The sequence below is a fragment of the Apiospora kogelbergensis genome (genome assembly GCF_038363985.1).
Source record: "Apiospora kogelbergensis strain CBS 113332 chromosome Unknown utg000007l_segment0_segment0, whole genome shotgun sequence".
Taxonomy (NCBI): Eukaryota; Fungi; Ascomycota; class Sordariomycetes; order Amphisphaeriales; family Apiosporaceae; genus Apiospora; species Apiospora kogelbergensis.
In genome coordinates, this window is record NW_027117424.1 from 2,947,577 (window position 1) to 2,966,679 (window position 19,103).

Below are 19,103 nucleotides of genomic sequence, written 5' to 3' on the forward strand. Positions count from 1 at the left end.
CCAGAAAAAAAGGGACCCCATCGCCGGGCCTACGATGCTACTAAATTTACGGGAGGTGGATTCTTCATCATAATTGAGCTGTCAACACAACATTGCACTTTTAATTCATTTCACCCCTTTCTGTTCACTGGCTGCTTGCATCTCCTCGACCAATCCAATCCAGGGGCAGTTCAAGAACAAGAACAAGAACAAGAACAAGAAGACGGGAAAAAAGGAACCGACCGTTGGCGCAGCAGCATCACGAGCCCAACCCAATTCGCCGCCTACGTAAGCGTCGTCGGCCGCCCGCTAAGAGGGAGGCTTACCCACCCCGAAACCGATTTTCCGCCAATACACCCACCGTAACCATCTTTGGGCCTGCCGCGATTCCCATCAATCTTCATTACCTGGACCGACACACTCTCTACCACTTGGACCGACTCGACCACCACCACCACCACCGCAGGCGCCACCCGGCTCCGTCTTCTCCGAGAGAACCTCCTTTCCAACCGTCTTGCACAAAGCCCAACGACGGACAATCCAGCAAGCACAGCATGGCCACCTCGGTGGGTCTCCGGACTGCGTCCACCCTGTCGCTCAGTTTGCGCAAGAATGCGCCGCCGACCATGACCATGGCCCCGGTCGAGACGCCCCCGTCGCCGCCCGCCACCGAGACGGACAGCGAGCCCGAGTCACCGGGCGTCGTCGATACCGCCCCCAGCGGCCCCTCAACAACAACGACAATAACGCATGATGAGTCTGACGACAACGACAATGACGTCGCTCTGCGATCGCCCTTTGCGCCGCGACAACAGCACCTGGAGAACATCAACGAGAACGATGACGACGAACACGAACACCACCACGACGGGGGAGAAGACAGCGACGATGACGTGTTTGTGGACAGCAGCAGCACGAGGTCCGCCGCCTCGCCTATGATATCGCCTGTGACGTCGCCGCCGTACTGGCTAATGCAATCGGGCGGCGGCGGCGGCGGCTTTAGTAGTGGTGGCGGCTTCGAAAGTGGTAGTCATGGTTATAGGCCCATCAGTCGCCACCAGCGCGGCGCGTCGGTCGACTCGATCCCCCTCGGCGGCATCACGTTGCAGGACAACGAGAACGACGACCTGCTGGACGACCGGAACCGCGGCTGCTGGGCGCAGAGCGTCGAGGTCTCGGACTACGTCGTCGTCAATGGCAGCGCGACCAATATCGGGGCTTTCGTCGTGTGGAATATCCGGGTGCAGACTTTAAACGTACGCGTGTTCTTCTCGTTGTCTTCTGCTTGTCGGCAGATGGCATCATTGTTCCTTCTCTCCCCCCTCTCTTTCTTCGAAAGCAAATCTTGCTAACCTCTCTTGAATATATACAGGGAAGTTATATGAACATACGAAAACGATACTCCGAGTTCGACGACTTGCGTTGTCGGCTCATGCGGACATTTCCTAATTTTGAGGCCGCCGTGCCGGAGCTGCCGCCCAAGAGCCTGATCTCCAAGTTCCGGCCGAGGTTTCTCGAGAAAAGGAGGGCTGGTCTGCAATACTTTCTTCAGTAAGCCTACACCAAAGTTCGCGGATACTGAGAGCGTTTCGTTTCGTTACTGACTCGCGACCCCTTCAGCTGTATTATGTTAAATCCTGAGTTCTCTGGGTCACCGGTACTCAAGGAGTTCCTTTTCTCATAACCGACAAGCACAGCTTTCTTTGCTATTATTACTTTATTATGACGACGACTATATCATGTATACATATCAACGAATTTTCGCTTCGACTGCTTCTCCCCTTGGCTTTGTTCATACGCCTTGGAGGAGTACTCTTCTTGATTCTATTCATGGGAATTAAGGGGTTTTATATGTAGGATTTGGGAGAGCTTCCAAGCGATACTCATGGGCATAATGACTAATTTTTTGGATGATCACGATCGTTTCTTTGTGCTACATCCGTATAGGATAAAGCATCATTATCTTTCTCGTCTTACATTCTCTGTATATATAAAAAGTATCCATATAGAATAGTTTGGGCGTGTTTTAAATAAACATGTAGCCAACCCCAATGCCGATGTAATTAGCAAGATCTGCTCTCTGCACCATCATCTGGACAGCCAGGAGTTCACCGGGATTTCAAAGGGCTCTCTGTCAGGGCTTATGTGTGATTTGCATTTAGCGTACCAGGCGTAGTTATATATGAGCCTCTATATGTGTTTGATGTCTCGCGACTTTTGTTTACATCAAACGAAAATCATGATGAAGGAGGGAGCAAGCACTCAATGCCTTGAAACCAATACTCTTCTTATGCGTATTCCGCTTTTCGCTTGCTTGGCCAAACCCAAATAGATAAAATTCGCTTCAGAACCGGGAGATGAGAAACCCGAAAGAAGAAAGGAGTTCTGGGAGATCCGTCTATGGTGCAGTGTATGCAGGCCTCATCCTCTCCTTTCTCTCTACCTTGGCCACTGGTTGAATGAACATGCTCCAACCTCAACGAGCAACCAAACCTAGACCGCTTTGCTAAATGAGACAATCAAGCGCATGCCCTTCTCGTCGTTACTGCCTCTTGCTTGCTTTCATTTGGCACTGTTGATCATGCTCAAGAAGCAGTTCCAGCCGATGGAGATGATGTTGACGAAGAGGACGCGGTGGTGCAGGGGCACAAACTTGAAGTTGACAAGCTGAACAAAGGGCCAGAGCATGTAGTTGGCTTGTAAAGCGGGCAAGTAGCTCTTCTCGAGCTTGTCCTTGGGGCTGCCGCCCTCCATGACGGCCATGCTGCTCAGGAAGAGGCCAATAAAAGTCGGCGCGAAAAGCAGCTGGTCGCAGGCCACGCGCGCCACGATGGTCGCGTTGGCGCTGTTACGCACCACGACGTTGCGCTGCAGGAAGCCGAACCAGGTCGTTGCGGAGGGGCCGAAGACGGCTGTTTTGGGGGAAAGGGGAGAGAGAGCGTGTTAGTCAAGTTATGTATATATACATTGCGGCCTTTCTCACTTACCACCACCGTACAAGGCCATGCGGCCCGTACGCGCAAAATCGTGGCCGTCGATGCCCTTCTTATCCACGAGCTGCTGCGCCGTGATATCGCCGGTGGCAAACAGCACCGCCGTCGTGATGCTCTGTGTGAGCAGCGGCCGGGCGGCCAATCTAGCTTGGTACCTGGCAAACGAGTCAATCCAGCTACTTCTCTCCTTGCATTCAGAAGCGTCCCTACCAGCCAAGCATCTTGTCTGAATCCTTAAAGTTGGTTGTGTGTTGGTTTGGGTTTGGGTTGGATGGATCCGATTAGGTTTTGACTGTCAAGCAGGGACGGACTTCAATGGATGGAAATATTGGAGTATAACTCGGATGCCAGAATATGCGAGTAACGATTTACGTTTACTTCAAGCTTCAAGCACGAGGATCAGGTGTTGTTCGGGGAGGGAGTCTGAGCTTCTTGGGGGGTGAAAGAGAGAGAGGGTGATCTCATAAGTGGGGAGATGATTTCTGGTGTGTCTTATTGGCGAATGCTGGGATCATCAGTCCCGGGGAAGGAAAGTGGAAAGTGGACAGACAACGCGGGCTCTAATGCGGTAGCGCATGTACGTTTTTAGGTGCCGTAGCCGCAGCCAACTAACTGCCTTATCTATCATGGCAATCTCGGGACTTGTCGTATTTTTTTTTTTTTTTTTTTTTTTTTTTTTTTTAAATACGAGATTGGATACCGCCGGACGAACCCTACGCAGTCTAACTCGTAGCCAATGTTGCCGGTGATGAACATTGATCATACCGCAGTCGAAGCGAGACTCTCGACCTGTGACGGCCCGTTCCTCTCCTGGTTTTCGCTGCTATGAGCGCCGTACACAGCCAGTTCTGTATCCTGCGAGCCCGGAGGAGTCGCCGCCGCCGCCGCCGCCATCGTCCGCCCCAGAGGCTCCTGCGACGAATGCCTGCTCAGGGGCCATCCCCGGAGTGTCGTCGACAGTCTGCCACCGCCATTGCGGCTTGACGTCACTGTGACTTTGACCGTTTTTCGGATGGCGATCGGCTGGTGCTGCTGTCGTCGCCCGGGCATCCTCGTAAACCGATCAACGCCACCGTCATCCCCGCCGCCGCTTCGGCTGCATCGTAGCAACGGGTGCAGCAGTGGCAGGCATGCCGCGATGATGCCGATGGTGGGCTCTAATCCTCGAAAGAGCGTCTGCACCGTCGCGCTGTTGCTCAGGTCGACGTAAGTTGCCACTGTGCGGATGATGGCCACGATGCACGTTCTGTTATTCCCCCGTTCGTGTTAGTGAGACAGTAACAATGAAAAGCACAAACAGCTTCTGGCGCCACTTTTCTTTGTCCCTCCAAAAGCGGCAGACTGCTGTCCTCTTCTAGCTTAGGCACTCAACTTACATGAATCCCACCGTGAACGTAGCCATCAGCCCAATCTTGCGCCAGCGCTCGATGCGCAGCCGGTATAGCTGCCTCAGTGGAAAACATAGGATGAGGATGTCGGTGCCGCAGGTGGCGATGCCCGTGTAAAGCTGGAAGTCGTCATTGCGCCACTTCTGGCCGTCAGTGAGCCGGTCCTGGGCGTCCGGGTCCCACCACGCGGCGATCGGGATAATCGTGAGGTACCCTAGGAAAGTCGAGAGCCCGCAGAGCAGCGTCACGGCGAGCACGGCGTAAAAGGGAAGCCGCTCGCCCGGGATCGTGAAGACGCGGCGGTACAGGCTCAGGATGGAGATCTTGCAGAGGTAGGCTGCGCTCACGCCGCCGAGGAGGGAGGCGTACCCGGCCTGGTTTGGTTTGGTGACATGTTAGTTTTTATTTTCGCTTTCACGTTGTTGTTGTATGCTTGATGAAATGGGGTTTGAGAAAGAAGAAAGGGGGGCTAGAAAAAGATTTACCTTTCCATGTGCTATGGTCGTATCTCTTCCATACGTTTTTTCTATTATTTCTTCAGGAAGTCCGAATCCGCCTGCGAAGACCACTTTCGCATAAATGTCTAGTTAGCCGCAATACTCCGGGTAACACATGAGACAAGTTATAGAAACGCGTTATCACATACTGCACAGAACCCCAATCCAAGAAGCTAACAATGCAGTCTGGGTGTATGGTTAACCGTATGCGTTAGTCTTCGGAACGGGCGGGTAGAGTTGATTGCTACGGAAGAGATTGGGAACGACTCACAAACGCAACCAATATCCAGACATCGCTGGCATCGAAACGGCGATGAACGACCTGCCTCGCCCAGAAACGGAGCACGATGACTAGCAGTGGCAAAAAGGTGCAGACGATCGAGACGGCTATGACGCCTCCTTGCTCTTGAGTATAGATAGGAATAGCCATAACCGCGAAAACATGACGCTGTGCTTGGTGGTCTTATTTACAGATAGCCCAGAAAAGATAGGTAATGATTGAGTATTATGGGAGATTGGGAGGGAAAACAACACCAAGTTGTTATACTTTCTCGAGCGTGAGAAAGGGATGCCAATAAGAAGTAATCATACCCCATCCCCAGTCATCTTGATCAGTATCTTAATAAGAAATGGCATATAAGACGACAATTGCTACTGTCGGGTCTGGGGTGCAGACTGGGGGGAGGGCTATTCATAGTACATTCCCGTCTGATTATGGGTGATCGGCCATGTAATTAACCACGTTTGGCGTCCCCCAGTGCCGGGAGTCGACGGTGGTGTGTGTGTCTGTGTGGAAGGCAGTGAAAGGAAGGGAAGGGGGAGGAAGGAAGACTTTCTGTGAAAAAGGACACAAACAGAGTTCGAGACAGCCTAGTTGTAAAGTCGAGAGAGACCCAATTACTTCTTTGCTTTATATCGTCATCTCGTTGTCCCCGGGCAGACAGCGGCGGGCTACTCGACCCCAAAGTCGGTGTGGTGGGATTACTGAGTACTCTGTAGAAAAACGTGGGTTGCGCAATTGTGACAGGTCCGAAATAAGACACAGGCACTCGGTCCAAACACCCTAATGCAGCTCGCTGCTGGTTCCGTTATCCTTACAGGCTCCCTCGCCTGCAGCAATTACACCCCCACCACGCTGGCAATTCTTCATGGGCCTTTTTCATTCGTGGATGCCGCTGCAACGAGAAGCAACGACAATAAGCAGACTGGGGTGAGACAGGAGCCGGTGACTGATTGTCGTGTGGTCGCTCGTAAAATTTCCCGCCCGCCCTTTTGGCTCCGGACGCAATTAGACAGCAGTACATATGCCGCATTATTAGGGACGGAGAACATATCATGGGAGTTACGTACGGATAGAACTTTGCAACAACAGACTTATGCATTGCCCAGCTAAACTGTTCTTTGCAGCTGAGACTATCGAGGCCATGGTTTCCTCCATCGGCCAATCCAACCAAGTCTGTCGTTGAGATCGAGGCGATGTGCTCAATCGCTGTCGGTGTTCTCGGCCTCCTCGAGCACAGCCTGGGCCATACCTGGCATACATGTCAGAAGGTGAAACTTTAGGGGCAAGAAGGTACATACGATCAAGGTCGCGTTGACCGCTTGGTGTGACGCTTCGTCCACCTGTCTCTTCGTTGGTCTCGATAACGCCAAGTTTCTCGAGGGCCTGCAGAGCGCGTCGAACAACACTCTTGCTAGCATCCACGTGTTTGGAAGGACGGACGCCGCGGTTCTGGGCGGATCCGTACATCTTGCAGAGACGACCGACGCCGACAGTCTTGCGGATGTAAACTTGTCGGGCAATGGAAGCGCAACGCAGGTAAAACCAGTCAGGATCCTGAGGAGGAAGTTCCCGACTCACACCGGTCTTGACGGTGTCCACCGTGCCTGACAAATTAGCCGATTTCTCATCGCGGAATCGATGTAGCCTACCAGGAACGTCAAGCTTTCCTTGCCGTTTGAGGAATGAGGCGTATGCGGGCACCAGAAGGCGCGCCTGGAAAAAGGCATTAGTTCATATGTCAAGTGCGCTCGCTCATCGAGCCTCACTCTACCAATGGGCCAAAGAAAAGAGAAACCCACCTCAACGTCGCGAACAGAGGCTGCCGACATAGCTGCCAGTTGTGAAGGTATCGGGCAGTCAAGAGTGTACGCCGGGCAAAGACGAGGATCGAAGGGGTGGTTGTTGGTGGTATAATGGCTGCGGATCGGATCAGAAGGCTGAGTTGTGAGGCGGTCAGTAACGGTCGAATCACATTCAATGGTGGGGGAACGGATGAATTACCGTCTATAAAATCGCACTTGTGGTGGGGCGTAATAGCTGTCTTCTGTTCAGGTAGTCCTACCTGATTGTGCGATATGTACTTGAGGTTACGGCTGTGTAACGATACTACGCCGTGACGATTAAAGTCGCCGAATCTTGCTATGATCGTGCTACGACAGCATGCATTCGGCGCTGACTGGAAGAGAGGAGCTGGATGACAGACTCGAAAGGGGAGTGAGATTTTGGTGGTATAAGTTCATAAACAAGACATTACCCGAATCTTCTCTTTTCTCTCCCTCATCTGCCCTTAACATATTTCTCCCATCTGTGTCCCCGATCTTCGTAATGCGCTTGCAGTCCGACGTGCATCTCCTTCCAGCATCTGGCACAATATATATCGTCGTCGCAGTCGATGCAGCGGATGGCACCATCCTCGAGGCAGACGGTGCACCAGGATTTCTGGTCTTCGTCCGTGTATCCGTATCGCTTGTAGACGCCCTTAACGGGCCGGTCTTCAGGGGAAAATGTGGGCACGCCGGGCAGACCCAAGTCGTCGATGCTCGAGGAAGGCGCGGACGGGAGCGAGCTGTCCTGGCCGCCTAATCCCTTCAAAGCTGCCATGCGCGAGGCGATTTCGGCTTCAAAGTCGTCGTTATGTGGGAGCTCCGGCACCTCTGGCGGGTCCTGCAAGTCATTTGGCACTTTTGGCAGATCAAACGGATCTGCGTTCGATGTCCCCAGCGTTGTGGCATCGGGGGCCGGCTTTTTCTGGGATTCCGATCCTTGACTTTCGGAATCAGGTGCGTTTAGTTTCTCCCAGTCAACCTCATCTTGGGCCTTCGCAAGAACGTGATTCGCTTCACGAGCCATGGGTTCGCCATCAGAGTCATCGTCCTCCGTCTCCTCATGCTGGGAATTAGTTGACCCCTGGTCTTCTGCTCTGGGTTTACCAAGATCCTCCAGCATGGCACTTATCCTCTGGTGCTCATCATTGGCGTACTCGGTGGCCATATCCTCGAGCCATTGCTCGTCGGATCCTAGATCGGCAAGAAGCTCCTCCAACGTCTGATCGTCGGTATCCAGCAGATATTCCACATCCTGTGTGCCTTGGGCTGCGCCTTTCAAGGTGGTTTCTGAGCTTGGATCCGGCCCCGCTACGTCTTTGCTAAGAGATGTGTGATCCAGTTGAGGCTGTGCCACAGAAGATCCAGAAGATGGGTGGGGTGCCGGACCAGGAAGTTCAGCACCGGGGCCGGCAGTGTCCGGTTGGTGGGCAGATTGAGTTGCCGCCTGGCCGCGCAGACTTTTTAGTCTTTCCGAAAGAGCATCTTCCTTCGAAGTTGGCTGATCCGATGGTGTGGCAGTGATGGGCCTGTCATTCTCTGGTCAGCACAGCACGACTCCTTGGTGGTGCCGGGGCTGCCTACGTTGCGGACTTATCGAGATTGACCGTCGTTGGTTTGAGCGCATTGAGGCGGTCCAATAAGCTCTTATCGGAGCTCCCAGGGCCGTCCATCTTGATTGTGCCCTTGGTCTGCCCAAGTATAACAACCAAACAGGCCGGTTTGATGTTTGTCGGCCGGGAAAGCACCAAATAAACCAAAGGGGGCCGGTTGCGTCCAAAAGGGGCAGTGACAGGTATGTAGCGCGACTGGGGTTTGTGGTGCGCCGTTCTTAATTATCCGGAGATGTAGTAGCACACGAACTCGTGACTCTTCGAGTCTAGTGCTACGGCGCAAGTTAACTAGGTCGATAGGTAAATGGCAATACGAACGCCGACGGGCCTCTTAGGTCGATCTCGCAAAACACCGAGCCTGACAAGATGGGGCAATGATCTGTCAGCAGGTCAGCAGAGCCCATAAGTCAGCATGAGATCACTTCTTCCCCCACGTTTGGTAAAAGTGTAGGTGCTTGCACTGCCATTAACGGACTCACAGCGGACGCAGGGGTCGATGCGGCCAGTGCCCAGTAAACAGGCCAATGGGACCAGCAGATATGTCGCAGCCTGGGATTCCCCTCAATTAACCACCGCCGCCACCAGCCACTGCAGCCGACAGAAGGCCGCTAGAAGGTCGGGGCTTCTGGGTCAGGCGTTGGGTTGGGCGAATTCTTTATCGTCACCGCCATGATTATGGATCTTCCAACGCAATCAATCTTCGCTAAAAGTCGCGACTTCGCGACGAATCTGCCCGAAACATGGCGGGCAAACTAACGCGCATCCCCTGTCCCCTGATTTGAGTTTCTCGGTTGTGTCTGGAGCAAAGCCGAGAAAGCACGGTGCAAGGCCCTGCCAGATCTCAGATTACTGGGATGCCAGGCCGGTCCTACGATTTAGGCATTTAGGCAGTGCCTGTTGCCGGGACAGAGGACGGGGACGGGAAACACACACCTCACTGTTGCCAGCAGAAGCTGAGACGGACCGTACGTTGTTGGTTGTGTCGTCGCCAGAACTGACCACGTCATATCATTCCATACAAACACATCCATCAATTCCCTGATTCCTGTACGATATAGGTAGGTAGCATTAGTCGGTTGCATGTCCGTATGTCTTGGCCCAACAGAATGTGTCTGGCTCGTACCAATCACTATGACGGGATTACTGCTGTGTGCTCATCATCGCGACAGAATCGAATCCATCGGTGTGTCCAGCAGCGTGCTAACCGCAATAGAGCAAACTACACGAATAGCGCGCCAAAGCACGGGAGACCGACCCTTTCTGCCTTTCCTGTCCTAGGGGACATTGCCACACGGCGATGAGATGATTACGGTGTCTTGGCTGACGCTTAGCATTCATGATGGACCCTACCTGCCTACCTTCCTCCCTACTGTGCCTTGCGCATTCGGTCATCGCGCGCAATTACGAGCAAGAGGATCCCTTCCACTCCATTGTCTTGGCGAGGACGCTTAAGATCCGCCGCCAGACCGGTGCCTACAAAAGTAACAAGAGAGCCGAGCGCCCATGTCCACCATGCCAACCTTGTTGTTCCAGTTGTTTGCCCCCAGCTACTTGAAACGCTTGCGGACAAAACCTATTTAACCTACAACATTCCCATCCCATTGGTCTCCATATTATAAAGCCAAGCACCATCGTCCACGACAATTTGTGAATTGCAATCGACTCGAAGGCTTCGCTTTTATTCACATCCTCCATCAGCACAACCGATCGCCGGCAATGAAGCTTAGCCAGACCTTTGTCGCCTTAACGGCGATTACGCATTATGCGAACGCCGCGGCGGTTCCCGCCTCAGAGGAGGTCGCCCTAGAGTCGCGGTCGCAAGAGCACGAGCATTCGGAGCGGTCAGACACGGAAGACCTATGGAAGCGTAAAGGTGGTGGCGGCGGCGGAGGGTAAGCCTTCCGTTATTCAGAACTTTTAGCCATTCCTGACAAAGATTCACAGTCGCGGTGGCGGTAGCAGCGGTGGTTCTTCTGGTGGGTCCTCCTCTTCCGGTGGCAGGGGCGGTGGTTCTTCCTCGAGCGGCGGCAGAGGAGGTGGTACTTCCTCGGGCGGTGGTTCTTCCTCCTCGGGCGGCAGCGGCTCTTCATCCCCAGGTCGTGGCGGTTCAGGCAGTGGCTCATCTTCTTCTTCAGGTGGATCATCAGGCGGCGGTTCATCATCAGGCGGTGGATCATCAACCGGCGGCCGCGGCGGAGGCGGCTCACCCTCCGGAGGCTCATTTGGTGGAGGGTAAGTATCATTATGTCTTTCAGCTTTCGATTACACTACGAGGGCATCCACGCTAACAATAGGTGCAGTCGACCTTCAGCTGCTGGAGGAGCTCCTCCTCCCAGATCCAACTTCGGCGGCGGGCAATATTATGGAGGAGGTGCGCGTCAATCCTACAGCCCCGGTAGCAAATCCCCCAGTGGTATCGTTCCCGGCCTCTTGGTTGGTGGAGCTCTCGGTTTCGGGGCCGGCGCTTTCCTGTACGGCGCCTACAGCTACCCTTACCACCACCCGTACACCTACCACAACACGACGACGGACAAGAACGAGACGAAGCCCGTCCAGTGTTTGTGCGACCGGTACTCCGACTGTGGGTGTGACGACAACGGGGACCAGAAGTACTTCGATGATATCATCGGCAACGGTACATACGCCGGTCTGAACAAGTCTGTCGTCGATGTCGGTGATATCAACGGTACCCAGACCATCATTATCAACGGCACTATCCCGAACGATACTTCGAGCGACAGCTCCAGCGGTAGCTCCGGCGGTAGCTCCGGCGGCGACTCCAGTGCTGGTATGGATATGAATGCCCTGCTTCACACCGCCGGCTGGTGGCCCGTCGTGATGACTGGTTTCGCCATCACTTACGCCGTCTAAGCTTCGCGCTACTCTTGTTTACTATTAATGTGCTGTAAATATTACGCTCCCTGTACGATTCTCACGATTTGGTCGGTCTGGTGGTAAATGTTCCCTGGCGTTTCGGATTGGTATTTTGCTGGGATAATTTTGATCCGGCAAAATCTAACCCAGGGTCGAGCATACTTTATACCCCTTTTCATATCTTATATCTCAATAAAGAAAGCCTCAAGGCTACACACAGTTCCAATATGTCGTGCGTAGTATAGGCGTGGATTGATTTGAATTGATGATGGTGGCCAAATGCGATCGCCTAGAATAGTTTACTCTTTTAACATTCATAAATGAATTATTACCACAACTTCAAATCGAGGGTTGCTGCCGTTAGGATGAGCTCTCATCGTGCTCCACCTCCATGCCCCTTTCTTTCCGTCTTGCCTCACACCAGGCCCCCAACTCCCTCCATACCGCCTCCTTCTCCGACGGTCGCATACCCGCTGCCAGCCCGCTGGTGGTCGTGGCGACGAAGACACGAGCCCCCTTGAATCCACCACTATCAGCGCCTTCACCTTCCGAGGCCACATGCACAACACCCATATTCTCCGACTCATCCTGCCAGCCGTACGCGAACCCGTCTGAATTCCGTAAGTTGCGCCCGTGCCGCACGCGCCAGATGCTCTCCCAGATGCCCTTGCCCACGATGCAGGCAACTTCGGGCCGGTGCTCGCGTATCTTTGCCTCAAGGATGGCGACGCCATCGTCCATCTCGGCCTTGCTCAGCTCGCTACCGTTGCGCGAGGGGCGGCTTACGATGTTGGTGTTGCCGAGGCCGAAGCGCTCGGGCAGGGTGCGGTCCTCCTCGGGCGTGCAGCGGACGGGCGTGATGCGCGACGAGTACAGCAGCTTCCAGAACAGGTTGGACGGGTGCGCGTACGCGTGGCCGCTCCGCGCCGTCTGCACGCCCGGGTTCAGGCCGATGAACAGCACCAGCAGGCCCGGGGCCAGGATGTCGACCAGCGGCGGGAGGTGGGCGTAGGTCGAGGGCGGGGCGTAGCCGGCTTTGGCGCGCTTCCGGGGAGAGGGTGCTATGGAAGTAGTGGCAACTTTTGAGGATATAGCTGTCTCGTCTCCATCTCCAGTGTCATCTTGTTTAATTGAAGGCGATGCCACGAGGCTGCCTTCGGTGTTTGTTGGGAGTTTTCTCTTTCTCGAAGGAGCAGCCGTGGGTGATGGAGCTACCCTGCGGCCACGAGGACTCGGCCTTTTGGTAGACGGAGTGGTTTGATACATGAACTCTTGAAGTTGCAGACGGCCCTTAAAGCTGGGCTGGGCAGCAGGAGCTTCGTCTGCTGCCTGCTCTAAACCCATTATGATGGAAGCGAGGTCTGCTGTTCGACCAGCTCACGATGTCATGGAATGTAATGATATATAATAAATAAGTAATAAATAAATATTCTGGTATTAAGATGGCTGATGCTAGTTCTCAAGGTTCAGCCCCAGATCCCTGCTCAATTGCGACTTTCAGGCACATTGGAGTCTGTGCCTGCCTTAGCGCAGAGGCTTGTTTTGTATGGTGATTGCTCTGTATATCGCCAAGTCCACCATGCTGCTCCGTCCCACCTCGCGGGGCACCGTGACGATCCGGAGCAGCGACCCCGATGACGCCTCATGCAGGCTATCGTGGCGGCAGAGTCGCCCCCTTCCCTCATCGGACTCGGAGCAGGAGGACAAGATCTGGATAGCAACAGTGGTGGCGGTTTAGCCCCCCTCACAGCTGATAACAGCGACGAAGTCATCTATCGAGCAAGTAGTTTGTGTGAACAGTTACACAATTCTGGAAGATGTTAGACTATCTAGCATAATGATACAGACAGATCCTAGTCAAGTACTAGTCCACCGTACGATATCGAGCCTCGTCTCTCGCTCAGGGGGTTATGCGGAGGGTCACAAACCGGACCCTTGAGGGCCCGCGATTTTGGCTCCTTGGGCACCGTCCCAGCAGTATTTACTACAGTATTCTCGCTCTTTGATCCTGTAATCTCGGGGTCCTCTCGTGCGACAGACGTCTCTATATCCGGAGTCTCCTCCATTGGCTGTACCACGGACACGGGGCACGTGTAACGATCCCCCGTCGCCATCACCCCCGTCGCTTCTTCTTGTCCTATTTCTGTAATTTCAACTTTAATGGTTGGCGCCTCTTTACAATCCCCCTTCGTCTCTGCCTCTGTTCCGGACTCTTGACATTTCCCTCCTCCTGATGGCTTCTCGGTTATTACCCCTTTCGCTGATACCGCCATATCTCTACTCTTTCCTGCAGCTGCTGTGCGTATCCACCATGGAAAGGCCGGCTCAGAGCCGTGTGGTTCGCGTACCGAGGAAGCAGAGCCGCGAGGGGGATGCTCGGCATGGGATAGTAGTCGACATAAGGACGTCCGTATGTCTTTGTGTGTTTACTCATAGTCTAGAATCCACTTTTTCAAGACCAGCGTGCTTCCTATATCTTTTTGTCTCTAGGATGACTGGTCTCCAAGCCGTGATACGCTGAAGTTTTGAACGTGGTAAAGCAGTGAGAGGTATTGGGGGAAACTTGGGGAGAACGGCGTATGTAAACCGGCAGCTTTATAACACTTCTTTTTGTGTCATAAACACGGCGAGAGATTGAGTTGTTCCGCGTATACAATGCGAAGAAGTTGCGTCTTGTGGGATATTGAGCACCAGTCTGATCAAGTCGCACCATGACTGCAATGTTTACATAGATACAAAGTCATTAGCAAACCGCACGATTCATTCTCACGAAAGCCTATTCACATATGTCTCTGACAGCCCGTGCACTGTTGACAACAATTGACCCCGTGATATCTCGTGTGCAGTGGCAAAACGTTGCGTATAGCAAACAGCCCCGAGGTGTGTGGCACCCTATCATGGATTACAGTCAAGCCTCATGTATTTCATTGTACATTTCTTTTGTCTACCCTGGTGTTTTTATATACACCTCCGCCGTTAGATACTAAGTCTCGGCGTACGCAAGAGCCCCCAAACAACTCGGAGGAGCTGCTGAAGCACGATGGAGCTGAGCTAACCAACCGAGAGAGGAAAAGCCACATATTTGCTTTGATTACCTCTCTCCAGCCAGGCGTCGGCCCTGGACCTCGCCCAACGCCTTGGACCCGCTCAACAAGGCCGTGACGCCAACGACACCAATGACGGGCAGGATCTGGAACAGGTTCCAGCTGCTGTAGTACATGTAGAAGACGAACTCCATGCCCACGATGGAGGCGAAGAAAATGCCGTGCGAGACGGGGGCTGTCGAGAAAGCCTTGGGAAGGTGGGCAAAGTTGCCACCGAGAGCGAGGGTCTGTGGTTGTTCGTCATGTTAGCGAATGGTCGTCCTTTCTTTCTTTCCTCCTTTCCAAGCTTCCCGAAGGATGTATGTACTTACACCAATCAACAGAGCGGGCACCATGGCGACCACAGCCAATGTGAAGACCAGCGAGATGACCTTCGGGGGCTCTGGGGGTCGTCCTTGAAGATGTGGTGGATCTCCTCGCGCTTGCCGTAGCGCAGCGGCTTCTCGTACACGGGCGGGACAGCGTTGGGGTCCGGGCGGATCTCGACGTCGAAGATGCGGCTGTTGTAGCCGGCAGACGAGCCGAAGCCGGCCAGGGTCAGGGTGGCCTTGAGGGGCTTTGTCGACTTGAGGAGCTGAACGGGGAGATCGGATTGTTTCTAGATAGCAGCAAGCAGCGCGCGTTAGCTTCCATTTCGACTCTGGCGAGCATGGGGCAGCAATTGGTGTAAATGACGTACCAGGTCGACGGTGGCCTTTCCATTCTCCTTAGTGGTGAATACGAAGGGGGCTTCCAGTCCCGACTCGGTCTCCTGGAGGGTGAGGAAGGCCTGGTGAGGTCGCTTGGCGTTGGCGCCCTCCTTGGCCGTCAAGATGATCTTGAGAGTGTCGGCGCTACCGAAATCGACCGTCTTCTTGGGGAGGGACTTGTCGCTGAACCTGCGATGGCGTTCCACGTTAGCAATTGCCAATCACCAACAGGTCTAGATGTGGCCATTGACGACATACTTCTCCTTGACAGAGGTGCCGGCCTTCTTGGCGCCCACGGACAGAGTCGCCTCGTCGAAACCCCAGGACGAAGCTGCCTGAGCCGCGCCAGCAGCCAGGAGCAGAGAAGGGACAAAAGAGTGAAGGAAGCGCATCTTTGCTGCTCGTGACGAGGTTGTTGGCAGCTCTTCTTTTTGGGTCTGGGGTGGGAAGGGGTGGAAGTGCCGAGCTTCAGAATAGTTCACTGTTTTACTGGCCCGGGGATGCACACCATCTGAACACCTATCGAAGTTTAGCTGTCTTGGCTCCAGTCAATTGAGCTTGCTTGCTTGCTTGTAGCTGACGTGGTGGGAGGTGGGCAGGTGCACGGTCCACCACACAGTATCGATGTCTACTACCGCACTGTGTCTGATGTAAGGGGAGGGAGGAATCACCAATCACCATGCTGAGCAACCGATGTGCATTCACTTCATGCTGGTACATCATGTCGATAGCGCTTTCTTTTAGTGTTGAGAGGACATTGAGCTATCATAACTCCGTCCTCTCCCTGGTGCCATCTTCAGGCTCGTCTAGATACTCACCCACCTCCATCCATTCCGCCGCGAATGCCGCCACGATCTTGGCCCAGTCGTCCACCGTAGCCGGGTCCAAGTGCGCCCCGTCGTCGTCCATCGTGTGCCACTGCGGCGGGAACGGCGTGGGGATGACGTGCAGGATCGGCACCCCGCGCTCCATGAAGGGGATGTGGTCGTCCTCGACGTATCCCCGCGAGAACTGCTGCGGCCGCTTCTCGGCCTGCGGGAGGAAGGGGGTCTGGACCTTAGATCGCAGGAGACCCAGCCGGCGCATGCGTGCCTCGATCTTGGCCAGGGCTTGGTACGACCAGTGCGTGGCCGCGAAGTACGAAGGGATGTGCGGATCGGCGGCGCCCAGCAGGTCCAGCAAAACGAAGAGGCTGATGGCTTGTAGGGGGTGTGCGATGCGCTGACATGGCCGGGTAGACTTGCGAGTCCCATGTCTCTGCCATAGCTCTGGGGACAGGGGGATCAGCATTTTTGCTCGTCATAAATGTACTTCTTATATGTCCGTCTGTTTGAAACTTACCTGGCCCCGTATAGAGAGTCCGTTGCGGTCCACGTCTCGAACGCCTCCTCGCCGTCAAGAAGTAAAATCTGCACGCCCTTCTCCTCTTCGAGCCCGGACCCTGCATCCCCGGCCTCCCGCATGGCCTCCCACTTCCTCGTAAGCGCGGCATCGATGCTGCGGGCGACGTGCATGAGCATGGCGCAAGGCGCGGCGCTGTCAATGGCCCCTATAAAGCCCTCGGGCCGGTACAGGCTGTCGTAGTGCGCCACGAGACTCAGCCGTGACACGTCTCCAGGCGCGGCCCAAGGCGGATCGCGCGTAAACACCAGGCTGGAGAAGGAGACGTCGCGATCGCCGGTCACGGGTGTCTTGGACGTCGAGTTGTGCCACTCAACCCGCCACGCCGGCAAGTGTTCGGCAAAGAAGCGCACGAAATGGCGCTGCACCGCCAGCGACCCAGGGGTTCCGGGCACACGCGGGACCAGGATAGGCGCCAGCAGCGCGCCTTTCTTCACGTCGAAGTCATGCGCGCCGCTTGGGATCATACGCAGGGCAGCGTCGGACAGGTCATCGTAGGCCAGCACGCAGGTAACACAGATGCTTAGCACGGCAAGTAGCATGGCCAGAAGGAGGACCCTCAGGGGTTTGCCATGGCTGACCATAGTGACGATGGCGGAAGGCTATAAAGTAATACAGTGGTGGTATATTGAAGGCCAACCTGGCATGTACTGTCGAAATGAATTGAGTTGAATTCTCCAATGAGATGTCATTGCTCCAGCGCTAAAATCGGTAGACATGGCGTCCGTCTTGGTTATCCACCGCATCTACTCTTGCCAATTGGGGCTTCCCCAGAGTGCAGAAAACAAGTTACGTCTGGGCCTCCCTTTTGGGCGTGTTTCTTGTTCGAATCCGGGCATATCATCATTCCAACTGCCAACATGCGCGATTGTCAGCGGCGCTGCAGAAATGAACTGGGTTGGCTGGGCTTAGTGCATCCTTTGTCTTTCGGCGATGCAACAAGCGCCTATCGCCGACAACTACATGCCGATAGCTCACCCAATCACGGCAAAAGATCGTAGGTCGCTCGGTCATCCAAGCTGCAACTTTGTCTTTCTTGACGTATATCGGATTTTGGACTGACCCAGCTCTACCGGCCGAGGCCTACCGGGTCATGCATATAGACATGTCAAAGAGTCTGGTCTTCGTAGACTGGACCGAAGAGCCCACGGCCTTAACACAATAAATTCGTGAGCAATCGTAGGCGTGGCCGCAAAACCGTCCGTCAGAATCATAACCGGAAATATACGGTTCTTGCAAGGTTAGCGCCCCCTTACGAGCGATGCAGCCTGCCTTGATTAGTATAAGTAGAGGCTTGGGGCCTCCGTGTCGTCGTGACGAAGAGTTGGGAGCCAAGAATCACATAGTATCATCAACATATACTGCATCCACCAACTACTACTGAAATCCTTCACGTCATACTCTTATATTTAACTCAACATAATCCAATCCCACACCAAGCACAAGAAATCCCATCATACCCCATCATGTCGTCCCAGCCCAACGTCTGGTTCATCGCCGGTGCCAGCTCCGGCTTCGGCAAGCAAATCGCCCTCGAAGCCCTGTCACGCGGCGACGCCGTCATCGCCAGCTCGCGGCGCACGGCGGGCCTGACCGAGCTCTCGGACCGGGGCGCGGTGCTGCTGGACCTGGACGTGACGAGCGACGACGCCACGATCCGCGCCGCGTTCGCGCGGGGCGAGTCGGCCCTGCTCGGGTCCGCCTCCAAGGCCCACCACATCACCCACTTCGTCAACGCGGCCGGCTACATCCTCGAGGGCCCCGTCGAGGCCGCTAGCCAGCAGGAGGTGTTCGATTCCTTCAACGTCAACGTCATGGGCATCATGAACATGACCAAGAACGAGATCGCCTGGATCCGGAAGCGCGGGCAGCAGACCGGCCGCGGCGCCGCGGGGCGCAGCGTCATCGCCAACTTTGGCAGTCTGGGCTCCTGGCGCGGCGGGCCGGCTTTTGCGTACTACGCGGCCGCGAAATGGGCCGTGTCGGGCTTCACTGAGTCCGTGGCGGCCGAGGTGAAGGAGCTGGGGATCGACGCTTGCGTCATTGAGCCGGGCTACTTCCGCACCGGGTTCCTGAACCCCGGCGGCGGCCACCGCATCACCATGAAGAACCCCCTGGACAAGGAGTACGAGGGGACACAGGTCGAGTACCTCCGCGGGATGCTCGAGCAGGTCAACGACCAGCAACCGGGGGACGTCGTCAAGGGTTGCCGGGTTATTGTGGACGTGCTGACGCGGTCGGGCGACGCGCAGGGGAAGGAGGTGCCGGTGCGCCTGCCGCTGGGCCAGGACTGCGTGGATGTCATCGAGGGCAAGATGGCCAGCACCCAATCACTCATCGAAGATTGGAGGGCCATCATTACGTCAACCGACCATGAGTGAAGGATTTGACCGTGAATTCTGGCTTGATATGTGGACTAGTTACTATCATGTTTACATAGACTATAGTTTAACATATTG

General features: G+C 54.8%; 11 protein-coding genes across 11 annotated transcripts; 3 read left to right on the forward strand and 8 right to left on the reverse strand.

The window, feature by feature from the left end:
• Positions 1–533: 533 nt before the first annotated feature.
• Positions 534–1,663, forward strand: PG998_011309 (Phox homologous domain-containing protein; the record flags this gene model as incomplete). The annotated part of the gene is made up of 3 exons (XM_066878125.1): positions 534–1,235; positions 1,352–1,530; positions 1,600–1,663. The coding sequence occupies 3 exons, from the start codon at positions 534–536 to the stop codon at positions 1,661–1,663; spliced, it is 945 nt and encodes a 314-aa protein (XP_066727179.1).
• An 878-nt stretch (positions 1,664–2,541) lies between these two features.
• PG998_011310 (uncharacterized protein) lies at positions 2,542–3,193 on the reverse strand (the record flags this gene model as incomplete). Its single annotated transcript, XM_066878126.1, has 3 exons — positions 2,542–2,891; positions 2,967–3,127; positions 3,183–3,193. The coding sequence occupies 3 exons, from the start codon at positions 3,191–3,193 to the stop codon at positions 2,542–2,544; spliced, it is 522 nt and encodes a 173-aa protein (XP_066727180.1).
• Positions 3,194–3,731: 538 nt separating this feature from the next.
• PG998_011311 (uncharacterized protein) lies at positions 3,732–5,287 on the reverse strand (the record flags this gene model as incomplete). The annotated part of the gene is made up of 3 exons (XM_066878127.1): positions 3,732–4,218; positions 4,349–4,734; positions 5,129–5,287. 3 exons carry the CDS (start codon positions 5,285–5,287, stop codon positions 3,732–3,734), a joined length of 1,032 nt encoding a protein of 343 aa, XP_066727181.1.
• Positions 5,288–6,339: 1,052 nt separating this feature from the next.
• On the reverse strand, positions 6,340–6,969 carry PG998_011312 (40S ribosomal protein eS19; the record flags this gene model as incomplete). Its single annotated transcript, XM_066878128.1, has 3 exons — positions 6,340–6,389; positions 6,439–6,853; positions 6,940–6,969. The coding sequence occupies 3 exons, from the start codon at positions 6,967–6,969 to the stop codon at positions 6,340–6,342; spliced, it is 495 nt and encodes a 164-aa protein (XP_066727182.1).
• Positions 6,970–7,417: 448 nt separating this feature from the next.
• Positions 7,418–8,636, reverse strand: PG998_011313 (Abscission/NoCut checkpoint regulator; the record flags this gene model as incomplete). Its single annotated transcript, XM_066878129.1, has 2 exons — positions 7,418–8,492; positions 8,548–8,636. 2 exons carry the CDS (start codon positions 8,634–8,636, stop codon positions 7,418–7,420), a joined length of 1,164 nt encoding a protein of 387 aa, XP_066727183.1.
• A 1,656-nt stretch (positions 8,637–10,292) lies between these two features.
• On the forward strand, positions 10,293–11,447 carry PG998_011314 (uncharacterized protein; the record flags this gene model as incomplete). The annotated part of the gene is made up of 3 exons (XM_066878130.1): positions 10,293–10,468; positions 10,521–10,808; positions 10,877–11,447. 3 exons carry the CDS (start codon positions 10,293–10,295, stop codon positions 11,445–11,447), a joined length of 1,035 nt encoding a protein of 344 aa, XP_066727184.1.
• A 363-nt stretch (positions 11,448–11,810) lies between these two features.
• On the reverse strand, positions 11,811–12,794 carry PG998_011315 (hydrolase-like protein; the record flags this gene model as incomplete). The annotated part of the gene is made up of 1 exon (XM_066878131.1): positions 11,811–12,794. The coding sequence occupies one exon, from the start codon at positions 12,792–12,794 to the stop codon at positions 11,811–11,813; it is 984 nt and encodes a 327-aa protein (XP_066727185.1).
• Positions 12,795–14,541: 1,747 nt separating this feature from the next.
• PG998_011316 (Oligosaccharyltransferase subunit Ribophorin II-domain-containing protein) lies at positions 14,542–15,635 on the reverse strand (the record flags this gene model as incomplete). The annotated part of the gene is made up of 4 exons (XM_066878132.1): positions 14,542–14,781; positions 15,006–15,152; positions 15,234–15,432; positions 15,502–15,635. 4 exons carry the CDS (start codon positions 15,633–15,635, stop codon positions 14,542–14,544), a joined length of 720 nt encoding a protein of 239 aa, XP_066727186.1.
• A 373-nt stretch (positions 15,636–16,008) lies between these two features.
• Positions 16,009–16,533, reverse strand: PG998_011317 (uncharacterized protein; the record flags this gene model as incomplete). The annotated part of the gene is made up of 1 exon (XM_066878133.1): positions 16,009–16,533. The coding sequence occupies one exon, from the start codon at positions 16,531–16,533 to the stop codon at positions 16,009–16,011; it is 525 nt and encodes a 174-aa protein (XP_066727187.1).
• A 47-nt stretch (positions 16,534–16,580) lies between these two features.
• PG998_011318 (glutaminyl-peptide cyclotransferase) lies at positions 16,581–17,228 on the reverse strand (the record flags this gene model as incomplete). The annotated part of the gene is made up of 1 exon (XM_066878134.1): positions 16,581–17,228. The coding sequence occupies one exon, from the start codon at positions 17,226–17,228 to the stop codon at positions 16,581–16,583; it is 648 nt and encodes a 215-aa protein (XP_066727188.1).
• An 882-nt stretch (positions 17,229–18,110) lies between these two features.
• On the forward strand, positions 18,111–19,025 carry PG998_011319 (short chain dehydrogenase; the record flags this gene model as incomplete). Its single annotated transcript, XM_066878135.1, has 1 exon — positions 18,111–19,025. The coding sequence occupies one exon, from the start codon at positions 18,111–18,113 to the stop codon at positions 19,023–19,025; it is 915 nt and encodes a 304-aa protein (XP_066727189.1).
• Between the last annotated feature and the right edge of the window lie 78 nt (positions 19,026–19,103).